This window comes from Stegostoma tigrinum, chromosome 23 (assembly GCF_030684315.1).
Source record: "Stegostoma tigrinum isolate sSteTig4 chromosome 23, sSteTig4.hap1, whole genome shotgun sequence".
Lineage (NCBI taxonomy): Eukaryota > Metazoa > Chordata > Chondrichthyes > Orectolobiformes > Stegostomatidae > Stegostoma > Stegostoma tigrinum.
Genome location: NC_081376.1, coordinates 42,530,435 through 42,551,264, shown reverse-complemented (window position 1 = coordinate 42,551,264; position 20,830 = coordinate 42,530,435). Strand labels below are relative to the sequence as shown.

Here is a 20,830-nt window from a genome sequence, read left to right as displayed (position 1 = left end):
CTTGCCTGCTTTTGACCCAAATTTCTCTAACCCAAGTCCATGTACCTGTCCAAGTGTCTTTTAAATGTTGTGATAGTACTGGCCTGTACCACTTCCTCTGGCAACTTGTTCCACATTCGCACTGTGTGGGGAAAAAAGTTGCCGCTTGGGTCCTTTTTAAATCTTTCCCCCTCACCTTAAACCTACAAGCTGTTCGGGGTAATGATGTATTAAAAAAGCAAATTTGCGATGCATACATTTCATAGACACATATATATAAAATAGAACTTTATATATACAGTTCTATATACTGCTGATTGAGTGAATGGGCTTCAGTTTGTGATAAAAGGCAGACATTGGTAAAGAGCAGGACTGGTACGGTCTGTTTGGTTTGGATTGTGGTGAAAGTCTCTGCACGTTTGAAATTGGCAATATCATCACTAGACGATACCTTGATCTGGTTCAAAATGTAACCAGGGCATTCATTCAACCATTGTAAAGTACTATGGTCTCATTTAGGTGTCTATAAATGAACAGGTAACTTATGCTGTGTTTGGCAAGGAGCCTGAGCTTTTCATTGCACTGGACTGAATAATCTAAAGCGGCAGCGTTTAATAATGCATTAAGTCTATGCTCTGTCATTGACAAATTTGCCTTTAGCCTTTTTGGCTTTTTTTTCTGCCTGTGAGGCAGTTCCCACGCTGTTTGTGCAGCATGTCGCAGGGAGATTGGACATTTCATACAGGCTTTGCTCTTCCAGCTGTAATGATAGCACTGAACAGGAACCTGGTGCTGACTGTCTATTCAAAATCTTGCCAGAGCTCTGAGCTTTCCTTGACCAAATCTAACAGAGGCCTGGAGAAGGTCAGTGAGTTCTGGCGTGTGCAGAATTGACCACTCTTGAGGCACTCTATTAATTTTATTAACATAGTGACAGTATTGATATAATGTCAGCATCTGTTCTTCTTCTGGAGCAGTTCACAGTGTTGGAATGTTGTAAGGACTAATTTGCTTGAAAGATATTTGATGGGATTTTAAAAAGCATTTTCCATTGATACAATCAGCAGGGCATTTAATGATGTGTGGATTTGGTCATTGTTTTAAGTGTCCGGTAATAAGGAGTTCATCCGGAACCTGATTGAGATGATGCATCTGGGTCCTTTACACAATTTGTTAAAATAGATCGATAAGCCAGAGTCTGGTCAAAAGGGTAAGGAAAGGAAGTATGGCAGGGTTGCATCATAAATTACAGGAGGCAAATTTATTGCTTAATCAAACAAAAGATCCAGTAAAACAGTGCTCGTATAAATGGAGTGTTCAAAACAGCTTTGAATTTTCAGGTCTCCATTGTAAATGTTCCTTATGGACGCAGCTCTGATACGTTCATGAGTGAATGAACTTCACAAAGTTCAATCTTACGTACATGATAAAAGATTCCTCAGAGGCCAGATCAATTCAGATTTATTGAGGTTATATTTTAACAAAGAAATTAATTGTTTTCAACATGCCTTTACAAAGAAATTCAGATGTTTGGCATTGCCTCAAATTATGCAATTTTTTTTTAAAGAAGTAGAGAACATTTCTGGAAAAGTATTGCTATATTGTAAATAGCTGTTCCTCTTACAGTGCATATTCACATCATTACAACCCAATAAGGATTAATTTGCTTGAAAACTGTTTGGAATTTAAGGAGCCATTTTCCAGTGATTTAATCAGCAAGAGGTCTCTCCCGTATCCAAGTGCTTTCCAAAACATAGTGAGGGTTTCTGCTTTTTTCAAGGCAGTGAGTTCCTCTTCGATTTCCCTGAGATAGCTACTGTGAAGACGATGGTGTTAAAGATAGTGACAGTGAATGTTGAAATGCGTGCTTTTATAAGTGGGGTTGAGAAATAGGGATGTCCCCTGTGGAACAGAAATGATCCCAGCTTTTGAAGCCATAAGGGACTGATGGCTCATGTGAAGGCTGTTAAGTGAACTAAGCACAGAGATTGCAGGAGGAGCACAGCAGGCCTGGCGACATCTGTGGAGAGTTAAAAAGAGTTGATGACATGAGCCTAGTATAATTCTGTATAGTGACTACATTATGGAAGCAAACCATTTCCACTCCCCCTCCCATTCTCTTGATGACATGTCCATCATGGGCCTCCTGCACTGCCACAATGATGCCACCCGAAGGTTGCAGGAACAGCAACTCATATTCCGCCTGGGAACCCTGCAGCCATATGGTATCAATGTGGACTTCACCAGTTTCAAAATCTCCCCTTCCCCCACTGCATCCCTCAACCAGCCCAGTTCATCCCCTCCCCCCACTGCACCACACAACCAGCCCAGCTCTTCCCCCCCACCCACTGCATCCCAAAACCAGTCCAACCTGTCTCTGCCTCCCTAACCGGTTCTTCCTCTCACCCATCCCTTCCTCCCACCCCAAGCCGCACCCCCAGCTACCTACTAACCTCATCCCACCTCCTTGACCTGTCCGTCTTCCCTGGACTGACCTATCCCCTCCCTACCTCCCCACCTACACCCTCTCCACCTATCTTCTTTACTCTCCATCTTCGGTCCGCCTCCCCCTCTCTCCCTATTTATTCCAGTCCCCTCCCCCCATCCCCCTCTCTGATGAAGGGTCTAGGCCCGAAACGTCAGCTTTTGTGCTCCTGAGATGCTGCTTGGCCTGCTGTGTTCATCCAGCTCCACATTTTATTATCTTGGAATCTCCAGCATCTGCAGTTCCCATTATCTCTGACATTATGGAAGCAGGCTGTTTAGCCCATTGAGTCCACACCAACCCTCCAAAGAGTAACCCATCTCTGCCACTCTATAACCCTGCATTTCCCATGGCTAATCCATTTAACCTACACATCTCTGGACACTAGGCATAATTTAACATGGTCAATCTACCTAACCTGCACATCTTTGGACTGTAGGAGGAAGCCCACAGAGACACAGGGAGAATACGCAAACTCCACACCGACAGTATCAGAGGGATTGGGATACAATTAGGGGCAAGAAGGCCAGGTAAGAGGATAGAAAAACAAAGTTGCTGGAAAAGCTCAGCAGGTCTGGCAGCATCTGTGAAGGAGAAAACAGGGTTAACATTTCGGGTCCGGTGACCCTTCAAGGTAAGAGGATAGCTTCTGATAGCCTTGCCTCCATCCTCCGTGACCTCACATTCCCCACTAACCTGACCCTGTAACCAGAAGGGCAAGAAAGAACACACCACCTCACTGCCTCATCCTCCAAGGAATCCATCAGGCCTTGACCAAAGCAGTTTGGACCATTGATTGGCCCAGCAACCCAGAATGCCAGTATCGAGGCCTGCGATTGGTTGAGAAACTCACCTGCACTGTACCTGAGATAATGGGAACTGCAGATGCTGGAGATTCCAAGATAATAAAATGTGAGGCTGGATGAACACAGCAGGCCAAGCAGCATCTCAGGAGCACAAAAGCTGACGTTTCGGGCCTAGACCCTTCATCAGAGGTGTACCTGTCAGCTTTCCACCAGTTGATTAGCTGGTGATTAATTCACCTTATCTCAGATAAGGGGTTGACACATTAATCACTGTCTAACCTTCACTCCCCAACACTGAGTGACTGAATGAAAAATATAGATGCATCACACAGGAATTAATGGTACTGATTCTGTTACACATTACTGACACTGTCTGAGTGATCCCATTGTTAAACATCTGAACTGCAAGTCTCTTAATTTAACTGAATGGTGCTGACATTGTGATTTGAGTTAAGATAAGAGGAATAGAGGAATTGTTGAAAGAGCAGATTGGGGCTCTTGAAGTGCCGTGGCAGTGTCCCTATCTTTGGATTAAAAGCCCCACCTGCCCCAGAGCTGCATCAGTACATGCCTGAGCAGGTAATTAAAAACACCAAAAATCAGGTAGTTCTCACAGTGTTACAACACATTTGTACTTAGTATAGCCTTTGTGCACAGTGTGAGGCCCCACAGAAATGCTGTTGTGTGGCATGTAAAGTGCAGTTGTTGGATAATAAACTGACTCGAACAGCTACTGCAAACTGTCTAGCTAACATTAACATTGGGTTAATTAAATGTTACCTCTTGCTCTTTAATGATCTCATTTTCCTGGTTAAATACTAATAACTCATCCCTCATATTTAAGGCTTTCCGGTTTTTGGTGAGAGACATAATTGTGTTTTTAATTCCAAGGGTTTAACATTTTCTGCAACTTTGCTGAAAAGTAATGGAGCAACTGAATTGAGTCTATTATTTACGTATGTACTAAAACAGTTGCAATAAAGGAAGGGACTCTGCAATACCACATGCTCAAAGGCGATTGGGAATGGACAATAACAAATTGGAACAGGAGTAGACCATTCGGCCCTTCGAGTCTTCTCCACCATTCAGTAGAATCATGGCTGATCCGACATTCTTCACAAACATTTTCCTGCACTTTCCCTGTAACTCTTAATTTCACTACCGATGGAGGCTCTGTTTAATTAAGCTCTATAATCTAGCTCTAAGGCCTCTGCGCCTCTGAGAGAAGAAATTCCTTCTCATCTCAGTGTTAAATTGGCGCCCCTTTATTCGGAGTCTATTCCCTCTGGTTCTAGACTGTCCCATGAGGAGAAACATCCTCTCAGCATTTACCCTGTCAAACCCCTTAAAAATCTCAAGTGCTTCAATGAAATCACCTCTCAATCTTATAAACTCCAGTGAGTAGAGAGCCAAGCTGTTTAACTTTTGTTCAAAAGACAGTCCTCCATACCAGGGATCACCCCAGTGAACCTTTTCCGAACTGCTTCCAATGAAATGATATCTTTCCTTAAATAAGTGCTCACCTCCCAAGAGCACATAATAATGTACAAAAAAAAAATTGTTTTTCTGTTTCATTTCAATTTAGTCCATGGTTGCCTTCTGCTCTCGACAACATGAATTCCTGACAGAGGTTCAGTTTTAAGGAGATTGAGCACCTTCGTGTTCCTCATACAAAATGGTTAATCCTCATCTAAACATGTGTGCTTTGGCAGCTCTTCCAACCTTGAGAGAGGTCCAGAGTGAAGTGGTTGACTGAATAACCCCTTGTTGCCATTCACGGGAATGAGATGGCCAAATGGTATTATCGCTGGCTGTTAACCCAGAGACCCAGGTAACTTTCTGGGGACCCGGTTTCAAATCCTGACATGGTATACGGTAGAGTTTGAATTCAGTAAATATCTGGAATTAAGAGTCTAAAGATGATTGTGAATCCATTGCCAATTGTTGGGAAACACCCATCTGGTTCACTAATGTCCTCTAGGGAAGGAAGCTGCCATCCTTACCTGGTGTGGCCTACATATGACTCCAGACCTACAGCATTGTGGTTGACTCTTAACTGCCCTCTCGGCCCTTAGGGATGGACAATAAATGCTGCCTAGCCAGTGACGCCTCATCCCGTGATTGGATAAAAGAATTCAATGATGCCAGTGCGGTGGCGTTTCATGGGGCTCACTTCTCTCAAACTCCACACAGCTATGGTTTCTCGATCTATGAAAGGATGTAAATGCATTGGAGTTGGTTCAGAAGTGGCTTACTAGATTGAAAGAACAATTTTTTTTATCAATGAGGGATCAAGGATCGTGGGGAGAATGCACAAAAGTGGATGCTAGGAGTGTTATTGATCAGCCATAATTTTATTGAATGGCAGACCAGGCTCACGAGTCCAAATGGGGCAGATCATCTATGATCTTATTAAATGGTAGACCAGGCTTGATGGGCCAAATTGCCTGATTCTACTCCTATTTCTTGCACGCTTCAGCACATTTACTGTAAAGTAAGAACTGGCCCAGCGACACATGGAATTAACTGTTCATTTAGTTCCTTCTGTTTTATATTTTGAATTCACTCATTTCACTTGATGGATGTCACCGTACTTTTCTTGTCTATTCAAGACTATCGTGTAACCTGACTCCAGCCTCTTGCCCACAGCCCCCTTGAATTGAGAGCTGACAGGTGCTCACTGCAACTTTTCCCTTTCAGTAGGCAAACAGTACAGTCCACTTGGTATCTCCTCCCACAGGCAGAGGAGTGCACCTGTTCTGTGTGTCTGTGCTGTGGCAGTGATAAATGGTGTGCTGGAGGGGTCATGAGCTTCTAAATATGCAACCGCACTGGTCCACAGCACTGTTCCCAGCAAAAAGAACAAGGCCTCTTCAATTTGCACATGGTTCATAATAAGCTTAAGCTAGCGATAAGCGGACCCAAAATATTGGGACTCTAGAAACCTTTTTATAGATATCTGCGACTGTTTTTCTGTACAACCTAGATTTTGTCCAGTCGACGTTATGACAAGCAATTTGAGCAAAATCTGACCATCCCTCCCCTTCGTCTGTTAGTATACTGAGGCAAGACTTGATTAAATGGTTTGGAAAACATTTAATCATTTCTAAGTTGCAGTTGACCGCCAATATTCTTGGTTCTTTGTTCTTTTTAGCTCCCTGTTTTCAAAAGCTAGAGCCCTTTAGCACTGTATGGAAAGTAAAATAGCTGCCTTATTTCTAAAGCTTTGCTTTCTCTCCTAACGCAGGTGAAAGTGGGCTTGGAAAGTCAACATTAGTAAACACCTTGTTCAAGTCGAAAGTCAGCCGGAAATCTTGCACACCCAACTTTACAGAGAAGATTCCCAGGACCGTAGAGCTACAGACTATTAGTCACGGTACGTTTTCTCCGAAACCACATTGCAATGTCACTGGAGTGCAGAATCTTTCTGTGTTGTGCCCTGCAGCCATGCAGCTTTCTGCCACGATGCAATCATAACTTTAGTGAGGTAGCGCTACCCAGATGATACAAAACTGGAAATCACTGTGGCTGACGTGTCCAAATTAACAAAACAACTTGTATCAAATTCTTCTTTCCATTATTCTAAAAAAAGCACTGACCCATTTAAAATAAACATCTGTGTTGAAATACTGAATGAAGAAATTTGATATGGGCCCACTGATTCTATCAATTACAATCTTTTAGATTGTATGAAAATGCTGAACGTATTTAGTTCGCAAAGCTGTTGGTTAAAGAGATACATTTGCCTTTGAAGCAACTGCAAGAGAGTGTGATAAACAAAATTTAACTTTTGAGAGGGTAATATGATGCATATATTGTTTTACTGCTTTGTTCAAATTATTATTTGTCACAATTGATATTCACTGCTGATTCAAAAGCTCATATAAAGGGTGGCTGTGAGTAGAGACAGGCTTCCTGTGGTGCTCAGGCTTTTTAGCTGAATTCTGTTCAGTGTTTTCTCTGCCTGCTGCAGATCCAATGGCCATCAGGGTTTATTTGTAGAGAAAGGAACGTAACGTAGACAGATGTGAATTAAGACCAAACATGCAGGGCTGAGAATGAGGGGAAAGAGTGAAGTTGATCCGGGGAGTGTGAAGTGACGTAGATAAATGGGATTAGTATGATCATGGTGGAAACTGGCCCTTCAGCCCAACAAGTCAACACCAACCCTCCAAAGACTATCCCACCCAGAACCATCCCGCTATCCTTTCCCAGTAACTCTGCATTTCCCATAGCTAAGGCACCTAATCTACAGATTCCTGAATACCAGGGGCAATTTAGCACAGCCAGTCCACCTAACCTGCACACCTTTGGACTGTGGGAGGAAACCAGAGCACCCAGAGGAAACTTGCGCAGGCACGGAGAGAAAATGCAAACTCCACACAGACATTCACCTGAGGGTGGAATCAAATTTGGGTTCCTGGAACTGTGAGGCACCATAGAGCCACAGTACCACCTTGGTTGTGTTCAGTATCATCAGAAAATGCCTGGGCCACAAAAACCCCCATTCTGTGTTAACATTTTATTCAAAGCCCCTTAGGTTGTGGGCTATTTTCAGTGTCACTTTTCAATGGATCATATGGCTTTGCCAATCTCAGCCCAATTTCTTTTGGGCACAGATTTGGTGCTTAAAATTGTTACAAGGTGATACTGAATCTTGCGGTGAGAGGTTTTCGAATCAGCAGTGTGGGAAACAGAGAGAAAATAAATCAGTGTTCTGAAGATACTGCCCTGAGGCTGGGATTCAAAGAGATTGCAGGATCAGAGAGCCGGAAGCTTTATTCTCCATCTGACCTGTGCTCTCTGTGACCTGCTGGAGCTGACTGCCAACAGGTCACCAGCAATGCCTTAGTATTCTCATCTCCCACACAATCATCTGCTTTGTGAGCAGCAAGAAACACCAAGGGATTTCACATTTTTTAAAAAATTGCTGAGTTTGCTCTTTACCTTTGAAGCAAGTCCTGCACTTCAGTTGAAATGTTGAAATGCATTTGAAGTAAATATCCGTCAATCCAACAAAGTTGTTTAAGCTGAATAAGAACTGAAAGAACTGCAAATGTCTTAAATCAGAAACAAAAAACAGAAGTTGCTGGAAAAGCTCAGCGGGCCTGGCAGCTTCTGTGAGAAAAAACCAGTTAACGTTTCGGGTCCTTTCTCAGGAAGGGTCACCGGACCCGAAACGTTAACTCTGAGTTTTTTTTCTTCAAAGTTGCTTAAGTTGCTGGGCTTCCTCGTGTTTTGGCATTGTGTAAAATTATGTGAATATTACATTGTAAAGGCAGCTCCATTGCTGTGTTGTTTTGCTTCTTCCTGTAATCATGTTATAGAATACAGTACTTGGTTAATGGTCATTGATTTGACAGAGAGGCTTTGAGCTGGATATTTGATTGCATATTGCTCATTTATTGGAACCAGGAAGCAGTGAATCTAACTGTTTGTGTGTGTGTGTGTGTGTGTGTGTGTGTGTGTGTGTGTGTGTGTGTGTGTGTGTGTGTGTGTGTGTCATTGACCAGTGGCATGGCAGGTTGGTGAGGTGGGGGATGGCAAGGAGTGTTAACACAAGGCACATGGGTTGGGGTCTGTGTGGCCCTGCACTGGGGATTGTTGGGCACAGGCCTGTCTTAGGCTGATTCCCCAAACTGAATGGCAACATGCGCTGAGTGTGTTATGGTCTTTTCTTCCAGACACACCATACCCTCACCACCGATCATTTGCAGAGAGTAGGAGAATGCTTGCCTGCATTGTACCCACTGATTCCACCTTGGCATCAGTATGAAACCAGAGGCTTTGCCATTCTCCACTGTGGAGCTAGAGGTTCCCACCGAGTGACTGTGCCAATGTCTTGTTCAGATTCAGAGCCCTTTTTGGATCTCACCCAGCCTGGAATGAATGAATCTAATGCTATTTGCAGGACTCCCAATACAGAAACATTTGGATATCTCCTGCTGCTATCTGTTTGGATTAATCTAAGTCAGTATAACACCAACTGAAAGGAAAGGCTTGTGTTGAAGGATTTGCCATTATTTGTGAGGTATACTCAGGTCTGGCTGGGGGGTTGAGCTGGGGCAGGACATGAGATTAGGGGCTTGTGGGGTGTTAGAGGAAGTGGCCGGGTCAGTACATATCTGTGAGCTTTAGGGATTGATTGGGGGAGTCAGGAGAGTACGCCGAGGGGCCAGGGGATGCAGTTTGCAAGTTGAAAGCTCAGTGTGAATGGTTGGGAGTTCAGTATGTAGTTACTCAGGAGTTAGGCCGGCCTTTACCTGTCCAAAATATCCTGAATAAATATCCAGGAAGGTAATGCTGGGCCTCGGATCAGAGAAGTGGTGGCTGACTAACCGAGCCATCATTGACCTTGAGGTGCATGAGCAGCTGTACAATTCTAGCACTCCATTAGTATCGGCCGCCATTTCAGTTCCTCAACCATGTTGTAAGCTCACAGCTCAGGTTCTTGATGTTCGCATAACATTCCACAGCAGATGGCACAGCATTTCTGCAGGTGTCGTGGCGGCCTCTGCCTCAACTCCAAAAGAATTCCAGCAGCAATTCCCAAAAACAGAAGGAACAGTGAAAAAGTGGAGAATTCCCACAGATTTTCAGGACCGGTGCCTTTGCCCAGGTTGAGCGGCGCTGCGCATCACTTCAGTGCTTTCTCTCCATCTTCAAGCTCTCCTTAACCATTGAGATGAAAGGGGCTGCGATACTGAGATGAGCTTCACACATGACGGCTTACATTCTGACTGACTTTGTGGTTCCGAGCGAGCTTGCACCAACACGCAGCAGCCAGTCGACTTGTGAGACACAGCTAGTAGCTGTAATCCTACTCCAGGATCCATGTCACTCATCACTTAGCAATGCTGCCAGTTGTAAACAGTGTAAGCTGAGTGTTTATGCAGACCCTGTTTGGCAACCACTCCCGTTGTACAGACTCACCGCACATACTACCTACCCCCGACAGGACTGAGGAACGATCGGGTTCTGGAAATGCTCAAAGTCGGTAATGATTCAGTCCGAGTAAACAAAGGGGAACTGCTTTCTGTGGTAATTGGAGGGCACACGTTTACGAAGATTGCAGGAAGAATCAGTGGTGACATGAGGAAGCCATTTTTTTTCCACACAGTGAGATGTCATGATCTGGAATGTGCTGCCTGAAAGAACATTTGGTTATAATGTTCGAAAGGAAAGGGGGACTATTACTTGCAAGAGAGAGAAAATTTCAGGGACAGTGGGAGAAAAATAAGTGGAAATAATTTTATTTTAAAAATGGATAGTTTGACTGAAAAGCTGGCACAAAATCAATGGGCCGAATGTCCTCCCTTCATTCTGTGATACAATGTGAAGATTATCACAGATGGAGTGCTGTGACATGGGTTATTACTAACTCTCACCAAGTGAAAGCAGCAAAGGGATTGTTTAAAATCGCTCAAAAAGTCAAAACATTCGAATTATGCCGGAGTGAAATGCAAGAGGTTAACACCTATCTGTCTTTGTGATGATTACTTATCAATCTGCAATCCCTCCACGCTGTGTCTTTGAACAGCAAGCTGAATCTTTTGCATTCGAACTCTGCTCTCTTTTGGCAAGATTTCCTGGTGGAAACAGTGATTGTTCCCTATGTTCTCGCTGTACCAATTTCACACCAACCATCGCATCTCGCCAAACATCAAACCAAACCTCTGCACAAAACGCTGCGTAAACATAGCAGCACAGGTTGGGAGTCACTGTACTAGACAGCACACTGTAATCTGTACTGCAGCATTACTTGAATTAATGCTGATCAATAAAATCGCAATCGAAAGGACAAGAAAAAAATTGTTTTCTCCATGTCTAAATGGCACCAGCTCCAGTTTCATTGAAACCTTTAATCCTAGTCTGTTTAAGGAAACTCAACGAGTGTTCTTTCTTCAGAAATGGAAACTCCAGCCTCAAACCAGTTGAAAATGCCTCCTGCCTCTAAGGTTTTGGAGTAGATCTATGGCTCGGGTTGTGGGGGTTAAGGTTGGTTGGCTCGCCGAGCTGATTTGTTGTTCCGCAGAAGTTTCGTTATCGTGCTTGGTAACATCCTCAGTGCAGCCTCTGATGAAGCGTCGATGTGTTTTCCCGCCTGGCTTTTAAACTCTGGGGTCTGCTGCGATGGATTGCCTCACTTCCGGGTTTCCTCCATAGTGGAATGTATATGGCGTCAAGTTCAATGTGTTTATTAATAGCATGCTTCATGGAGTGCCATGCTTCCAGGAGTTCTCGTGCTTGTCTCTGCCTAGCCTGTCCCTGTACCTTGGTGTTGTCCCAGTTGAAGTCGTAGTTCTACTTGTCCATGTGGATTGAGATGAGTGAGCATTGGTTGTGTCTTTTTGTAGCCAGTTGGTGTTCGTGTACTCTTGTTAGTTTCCTTTCTGTTTATCCGATGTAGTGTTTCTCACGGTCTCTGCAGGGGATCTTGTAGAAGACATTGGTCCTGTCCATGGTGGGGAGTGGGTCTTTAGTTCGGGTGAGCACTTGTCGTAGGGTTGATGTGGGCTTGTGTGCCACTCTGATGCCCAGCGGTCTTAGGAGTCTGGTGGTGAGTTCTGATGTGTTCCTGATGTAGGGTAGTGTGATGAGTCCAATCGCAATGGACCCCAGGGTTTAAAATCCAGGTGGAAAAACACACTGATGCTTCATCAGAGGCTGCACTGAAGACGTTACCGAGCACGATAACGAAATATCTGCGGAACAACAAACCAGCTCGGTGAGCCAACCAACCTCAATACCTCCTGCCTGCTTTTTCAGAACAATGAACTTGATTGCAGGGAAAGAGAAATATGGTCTGACAAGTTTGTATTGGCCATTTGTTTCGCAGCTGGGAATGTTCTGAATGGGAACGTGGTATTCCATCCAAAGTAATGAAGGGGATACTCCACAGATGGTTCAGTCTACTGGTGACACTGCATTATCATACAGGCCTACAACCAAACACCAGCTACAGAATCAGAGATAATGGGAACTGCAGATGCTGGAGAATTCCAAGATACTAAAATGTGAGGCTGGATGAACACAGCAGGCCAAGCAGCATCTCAGGAGCACAAAAGCTGACGTTTCGGGCCTAGGGTCTAGGCCCTAGGCCCGAAACATCAGCTTTTGTGCTCCTGAGATGCTGCTTGGCCTGCTGTGTTCATCCAGCCTCACATTTTATTAACTAGCTACAGAATGCCAGGATAAGAATTGGATCATGCTAGATGGTTGAACTTTGAATCTCAGCTAAGTGTTCAGCTTAGCTGAGCCTTTGGTGGCATTGCTGTATGATGTACCTTGGAGAGGGGACAACAAACATTAGAAGTGTATTGGTAGCATAGCCCAAGAGTCATAGTGTTGTACAGCACAGAAATAGACTCATTGGTCCAACTTGTTCATGCCAACCAGATATCCTAAATTAATCTAGTCCCATTTGCCAACATTTGGCCTATATTCCCCCTCAACATTTTCTATTCATATACCCATCCAAATGCCTTTTAAATGTTGTAATTGTACCAGCCTCCACCATTTCCTCCATCAGCTCATTCCATACATGCATCACCTTCTGCATGAAAAGGTTGTCCCTTAGGCCCCTTTTAAATCTTTCCCCTCTCACTTTAAACCTATGCCCACTTTTAAACTTATGGCCTCTTGTTTGAACTCCCCTACCCTGGGAAAAAGACCGTGGCTCTTCACCCTATCCATGCCCCTTTGATTTTATAAACCTCTATAAGGTCACCCCTCAGCCTCCAACACTCCAGCAAAAATAGCCCCAGCTTATCCAGCCTCTCCCTATGGCTCAATCCCTCCAGTCCCGGCAACATCCTTGTAAATCTTTTCTGAGCTCTTTCAAGTTTAACAGCATCCTTCTTATAGCCGGGAGACCAGAATTGCACATAGTATTCCAAAAGTGGCCTAACTAATGTCCCTTACAGCTGCAACATGACCTCCCAATTCCTATACACAATGCACTGACTAATAAGGGCAAGCATACCAAAAGCTTTCTTTGCTTCCCTGTCTATCTGTGACCCCACCTTTGAAGTAGCTGTGAACCTGCACCCCTCAGTCTGTTTGTTCTGCAACACAGCTGTGCGGAGTTTGCACATTCTTCCCGTGTCTGTGTGTGTTTCCTCCCAGAGTCCAAGATGTACACCTTAGGAGGATTGGTCATGCCAAAGTGTCCAGGGATGCACCGGCTAGGTGGGCTAGCTGTGGGGTTACTGGGGTAAAGTGAGGGGTTAGGTCTGGATGGGATACTCTTTGGAGGGTCTGCGTGCACCCGATGGGCTGAATGGCCTGCCCCCACACTGTAGTTTAGGAATTATGTAGTGCTCGGTTAAGTTACATTAAGCTTTTTATTCACTGGAACCCATGGGACCAGGAGTGCATCAGTTGATCAAGTTTTCTGTTTGCTCAAGAGGTCCACAGAATTATCCTAAACACAAGCACTAAGTAACAGAAACGTAGTGCAGCGGTATACACATCACTGTTAAACTTTTTTTACAGCATAAATCACTTAAATAATAGTGCAACTTTGCCTTAGATAAAATTTTCTGACAAGAGAGCCTCCTCGCTCACAGCCTCAGCTGACTACTTGAACATTGCAGAGACTGTAACCTCACGGTATTTCAAGTGCATAATTTTTGTTGGCTTATCGAGAGTACCAGTTCATCAAGGTACCAGTTCAAACAAAGTTTGCTCTACTATCAGACAGAGAAGTTAAAACAGCTTTGTTTTTGCCTGTGGACTGAAGTGATCTAGATACGTGTTGTAAATTCCACTGTGAGTAGAAGTTAATACTGAAACAAGCACTGGATCCATGTTAAGTAACCAAAGTTCGCTGGCAGAGACAGCAAGGTTCTGGAGATAAAGCAACAGACAGTGGGATAAAATTTAACTTGCAAATTACCAAAACTGGTAACAACCTCATAGAATCCCTACAACGTGGAAACAGGCCATTTGGCCCAACATGTCCACACCACTCCTCTGAAGAGCATCCCAGCCAGGCCCATCCCCCCACACTTTCCCTGTAACCCAGCATTTCCCATGGCTAATGCACCTAACATACACACGCCTGGATATTATAGCATGGCCAACCCACAAACCTGCACATCTTTGGGCTGTGGGAGGAAACCGGAACACCCAGCAGAAACCCACGCAGACACAAGGAGAAGGTGCAAACTCCACACAGACAGTAGCCCAAGGATGGAATTGAACCCGTGTTCCTGGCCCTGGGAGCTAGCCGTGCTAACCACTGAACCACTGTGCCAAGCTCTCTGGTGAGCTTCAAGTGAAATGTAATGGTATTTCAAATATGATTGTGCAGGTCAGAGTCAGTGAAGACAAAACCCTAACTCCTTGTAAAAGGCATTCGTCAGACAGCAGCTGGAATTCTGTGAACAGTTTTAGTCCCTTACTGACGGAAAAATATACTTCTGTTTGAGGACGCCCAGATCACTAAGCTGATCCCTGGGGTTTCTTCTGAGAAGAGGTTGAGTAGGTTGGACTAGTACTTATTGGAGTTTAAGGGAATGAGGGCAGATCTCGTGTAAATGAATAAGGTACTTAGGGGTGTTGACAGGGTAGATGTGAAGAGATTGTTTCCCCTTACAGGAGAGTCTAGGACTAGAAGGAATAATCTTAGAGTAAGGAGTCACCCATTTAAGACAGAGATGAGGAGGGACTTTTTCTTCGACAGTAATCAATCTTTACTGCAGAGGACTCTCGAGCCTGGGGTGTTGAAGGCTGAAGCAGACAGATTTTTTAATCAGTAAAGGGACCAAAAGCCATGGGGAAAAGGCAGAAATTTGAAGTTGAGGTTTATCAAATCTGCCATGATCTTATTGAATGGTGGAGTGGTCTCGATGGGCTGAATGGCCTGCTTCTGCTCAAACACCATATAGCCTTCTGAAGCTGGTTTTTTTACTGCCGTGATATATCAGTGATCTGGAATACGCAAAACATTTAAACATATGTAGATATTTAAGTTGCTCGATGAAAGCAGCACTTGATGTTTCACAGAGTTAGCTCTGTTTCTAGAGGACCATGAGTTGTGCCAATGACTAATTGGTTCTTGCTAAAATTTAACCGAACCTTTTATGAAATTGTTTTAACAGTGAGAATTAGGTGGTCAGGATTTATAATATTATACTTTTACCAATAAATCGTTTAGTAGCCATGCCCTGCTCTCTTAATTCTGCCAAACAAAAAACACTGTATAATGCAATTGTTCCCTACAGATGAATCTGCCTTTGTCGAAGAACATTTCAAAAGGCAGTGTGTAGTGCTAACACTACTGGACTACTAAGAATCCAGGGGTGCAGGACATGGTTTCAAATGCCTGATATGGCAGCTGTTGGAATTTAAATTCAGCTAATAGCTCTGGGATTGAAAGCCAGTCTCAGAAACTATCCTCAGTTATTGTAAATAAACTATCTCTGGTACAAAGTGCAGGGCTGGATGAACACAGCAGGCCAAGCAGCATCTTAGGAGCGCAAAAGCTGACGTTTCGGGTCTAGATCCTTCATCAGAATTTTTTTTTTGATGAAGGGTCTAGGCCCAAAACGTCAGCTTTTGTGCTCCTAAGATGCTGCTTGGCCTGCTGTGTTCATCCAGCCCTGCACTTTGTTGTCTCGGATTCTCCAGCATCTGCAGTTCCCATTATCTCTGATACAATCCTGTCTTCTACAAAAGGAATCTGCTGTCCTTATCCACACAATTGACTCTGAACAGCCCCCTGAAATGGCTGAGCAGTCACACAGTTCAAGGGTAGTGAGGGATGGGCAAACAGGCCTGGCCCTCCCATTTACCCCAAAAGAATGATTTCAAAGAATTAGGCCCTGGCCTGTTCAACCAGACAGCACACTGATTGGTGACTCAAATCTCTCTGTTAGCGTTGGCTCAAAAATCTTTAATACTGTTACCTTGAAAAACAAACTAACAGTCTCAATTTTGGAATTTCTGAAATAAAAACAGAAATTGCTGGAGAAACTCAAAATGAAAAAATAAAATAGTATAAAATCATGAGGGGTATAGGTAGGGTGAATAGCAGGTGTCATTTCTCTACAGCAGGGGATTTCAAGGCTAGGCATATATTTTTAAGTTGAGAGGAGAGAGATTTTGAAGAAGGTACTGGGGTAATTTTTTTTGGTTTTACCAAGAACTGTTTGTGTGTGGAATGAACTTCCAGAGGAAGTAGTGGTACAACATCTAAAAGACATTTAGACAAGTTCATGAATATGAAATGTTTGGAAGGAAATAGGCCAAGTGCAGGCAGGAGGGACTAGCGTAGTTTGGAATGATGGTCAGCATAGGCTGGTTGCACTGAAGGGCCCATTTCTGTGAGGTATGACCATTACTCTTACGATTCTGGCAGCATCTGTGGAGAGAGGAACAGGGTTAGTGGTTCGAGTCCAGTCCAATTTTGTCTTAATTCTCTCTGCTGCCTCAGCAACATTTTGGGGAGGAGAATTTCTGGACTGTAAATCCTTTCACAGACATTACTGTCAGGAATGTGACAGTCTGTCTGTTAGTGCAGGGAGGTGTGGGCTGTTTGCTGAATATCCATCTGAAAACAATCTTAATTGTCAACAAGACAGGTGAGTGACAGAATACCAGCATCCAATGAAACAAGTAGAGATAACAAGGTGTAGAGCTGGAGGTTCTCACACAGCAGGCCAAGCAGCATCAGAGAAGCAGGAAGGCTGACGTTTTGGGTCCGGACCCTTCTTCAGAAATTACCTCTCTTTCTCACAGGAGGGTTTCCAAGCTGCTGACTGAAATGTGACTGAGCTTGTGCTTGCTCCGTACGGAGCAAAATGCTGTGAAACCAAAACTGACTTGCGATAAGGAAACCTTCAATTATTTTCATTCAGTGTGGTCAATATTAACAGTCCACACAATCTGCAGCTAACAATACAGACGTGCCTTCACACTGTTGTTGGTCCATTGTAGGTAACATGTTGTCGCATTGCACTCTGGATTTAACAATGAGTGGCTTCAAGAAGTGAGAATCTCTCTTCTCCAGTAATCACTGGATAGCTGGTTGCAAATCATCCCCTTGAAATATGCTCTGTGAAAAATCCTTTAGTGTGTGGGTGGTGAAGTGGTCAGCACTGCTGTCTCACAGCACTAGGGTCCTGGGTTCAATTGCAGCTTGAGGCTACTGTCCGTGCAGAGTTTCTTCCTGCGCCTGTGTGGATTTCTTCCGGGTGCTTCAGTTTCCTCCCACAGTCCAAAGATGTGCAGTTGTGTGGATTGGCCATGCTAAATTGCCTGTAGTGTGCAGTCTTGGTGGGTTGAGTGGGATACTCTTTGGAGGGTCGATGTGGACCGAATGGCCTACTTCCGCACTGTAGGCATTCTGTGGTCCTGAGTGTTGACTTGTAGTCATACAGAATTCTTCAAAGAGAGTCAACAATATAAGTTACCATAAACTGGCTTGTTAAGAATTTTCAAATCAATTGATCCTTGGTTAATCACAGAAAACCATAACATGCTGTACAAAAGGAAGTTGTATTGTTATATTAGAGTGAAAGAACAGAACACAGGAGCAGTGTGTCTGGGTGGGTGCAGCCAGCAATCTTCATGTAACTTGACTGTATCTCAGGCAAAGCAGCCGCTTGATTAGCACCACATCCACAAGCATCCACTCCCTCTGCCACCAATGCTCAGTAGCAGCAGTAGTGTGCCTATCTACAAGATGCAAGTAAAGTACTTGTAGATGCACTTGACAGCGTCTTATATACCCATGACCACTACCATCTAGAAGGACAAGGGCAGCAGATACATTGATACACGATCCCTTGCAAGTCCCCCTCCAAGCCACTCACCATCGTGACTTGGAAGTACATTGCCATTCCTTCATTGTCACTGGGCCAAAATCCTGGAACTCCCTCCATAATGAGATTGTAAATTTATACCAAATGGACTACAGCGGTTCAAGAAGACAGCTCACCACCACCTTCTGATAGGGAACTAGGGATGGGCAATAAATGCTGGCCCAGCCAGCAACACCCAAATCCCTTGAATAAATCAGGTCATTGCACCACTCCTTTTGAAGAAGCTGACATGGGTATGAGGGAGTGAATGGCCTCCTCCTGTGCAGCAGGACTCCATGAGTATTTCAAAGTCATTGATCAGCCAGGACATTGCCATTTTGCTCTGGGACCCAGCTTCATGCCTGGCCACACCATTGAGGTGAAGATTTACACTCTCAACATGTGGCACTCATCTGGCATGGTATTAGAGTCCCTGTCTCTGCACTAGAGGGCCAGGGTTCAAGCCCCATGTGCTCCCAGAGGTGTGTCATAACATCGCACTGATGGGTTGATGAGGAAATACCTACACTCTCAGCAGAAGGGCAAAAAGTGGGGTCCACTCCATCCTGGATGGATAGAGGTTACAGTCAAACTGTCCAGTACTCTGTCAGCAGTTTCAGTCAGAGGGTAAGGGGATGGTTTGTTAGGACATTAAACCTATGTCTCAATCCCTCAGGCTGAGGGATCAGAGATTGGGATGTGATGAATACTGAAAGTAAATTTCCAGTATCTCATCAGTAAATGTACACATCTATTAAATGTACTGAAGGCAGCAGCTTTCCTCTGAAATTGAGGCAGAATAGATCTTACACTTTCCTACAGAGTGCCCCATCAGATCTGTGAGAGCTTGCATCTTCACCGCATAACAGGAAAGGTGGAGTATTGCACTTCCCCATCTTACTGATGGGCAAGGCATGCCCCCTCCGTTCTACACCACCTCACCTCATCACTATAACCTTCTCATTCTCCCTCACCCCATACACATACTTGCTTCATCTTGAAAGAAACCATATTATTCACCACAACCACTCCGTGTGATAGCAAGTGTCTTCTTCTTGAGTGGGCCTTTGACAGTTGCCCCCACCCTGGTGTCATGGCTCCTGAGGAGATTAAACAGTCCAATGCTGGACCTGCTCATGCTCCTGAGTTGGAAGAGGTGAGGAGAAGAGGGGGAAACAGGGACATGCGATTTTGACATGCCCCTTCACAAATGCTTCTTTTCCAGTTTGAGCCAAGATATTCCAATGGGTTGGAGGGGTTGGGCGGCCTGGTTGCATTTTGTCAGGCAGGCCCTGAGAACATCCACGAACCATTTACTCTGCCCCTGGTAACGGTTCACTGAGTCGAGGCCAGTGTAAGATCATTCAAACTGGATATTGATGATATATGTGATGATACAACTCTGACATCAACAGACGCATGCTATCAAGATTCGAGGAAAAGCTGGAAACAGTGTTCTGGATGTTATACAATTACATAATGTACATCAGAATCTAAATACAACTGAAAGTGAGAGAGACATACTTTTAAATGAGGTAAAGATAGAGATCCAGCACCCTGACAGGAGAAATGGTCCGGCTAGATATGAGTATGACATGGCATTAGTATGAGTCCATAGAGTATTCCCAATGAGAACCTGTTGTAGATGAGATCTATACAGGGAGGCAATGGCCTAGTGGTATTATCACTGAGCTATTAATCCAGAGACCCAGAACATGTTCTGGGGACCTGGGTTTGAATTCCACTACAGCAAATGGTGAAATTCCAGTTAAAAATATGGAATTAGGTGTGTAATGATGACCATCAATCATTGTTGATTTTTTTTTGAAAACAAAAAACCATCTGTTTCTCTAATGCCCTTCAGGGAAGGAAGCTTACTCGTTCTGGCCTGCATGTGACTCCAGACCCACAGCAATGTGGTTGGCTCTTAGATAAAGGATGGACGACAACACAGGCCCAGCCGGTGACATCGTCATCCCATGAATGAATTAAAAAAACACAGTGAAAGGTCTCCATGGAAATAACATAGTTCTCAGATGCAGCATGACATAAGCTAGTGTTGGAATTTGTTCAAAGCATTATGCTCCACTCTCTGCATCAAGAGTTTTCTTTTCCCTGAATCCCTTTATTTATCAGTGCCTATCTTATATTTATGACCTGGAGTTTCGGAGTTCCCCCCAGGTGGTCACATGTCTGTATAGAACACAGTGCCGCGGTGGGAGTAGGGCCTACTCTGACCAAAGCGGCCAGCCTTGGAATCTTTGGGATCTGCCAGCTCCCAGCTCCTAAGGTTGGTGATTGGAGAACACTTAACCTGTTTGCCATCATTCCTTTCCATCCACTGCCAAGTAAATGAGGGTAGAGTGAGTGCTTTCACATTCCCACCCTCCGGCCTTATCTCACTGGCACACTTCAAGCTGGGGAAAACGTCAGCAGGCTGTCCTGTGATGAGTCGTGGCAGATAGTCAGCCATGGTAAGCTCGAATTTATTAGTACGCGCCTCACTAACACTCTCCATAACACGCTGTGTCCTGCTGGTTCCCATGGCCTGAAGGAGAGAGGCGTGGGGGGTGGTGAATGGTTCCTTTCTAAAGGGGAGGATATACTTGAAATTTTCAGGACTGCTTCTGCTGCAGTAAGGCTCTGTTGCCTATACAGCTTTAAGATTAGTATTTTTGGTATTCAGCAAATGTGCTATTAATATTTACATTTTAATCTAAATTTGATCAAACTGCTGCATCAAACCACCT

General features: G+C 44.3%; 1 protein-coding gene across 8 annotated transcripts in view; it reads left to right on the top strand.

Moving 5' to 3' along the window:
• Nucleotides 1-20,830, top strand: part of LOC125462212 (neuronal-specific septin-3-like) — a 411,217-nt gene that overhangs the window by 337,477 nt on the left and 52,910 nt on the right. For all 8 annotated transcript variants that reach the window (XM_048551946.2, XM_048551945.2, XM_048551949.2 and 5 more), the window contains one exon: nucleotides 6,518-6,646. In XM_048551946.2, coding sequence (XP_048407903.2) covers nucleotides 6,518-6,646 — 129 coding nt within the window. The remainder of the gene's footprint in view (nucleotides 1-6,517; nucleotides 6,647-20,830) is intronic.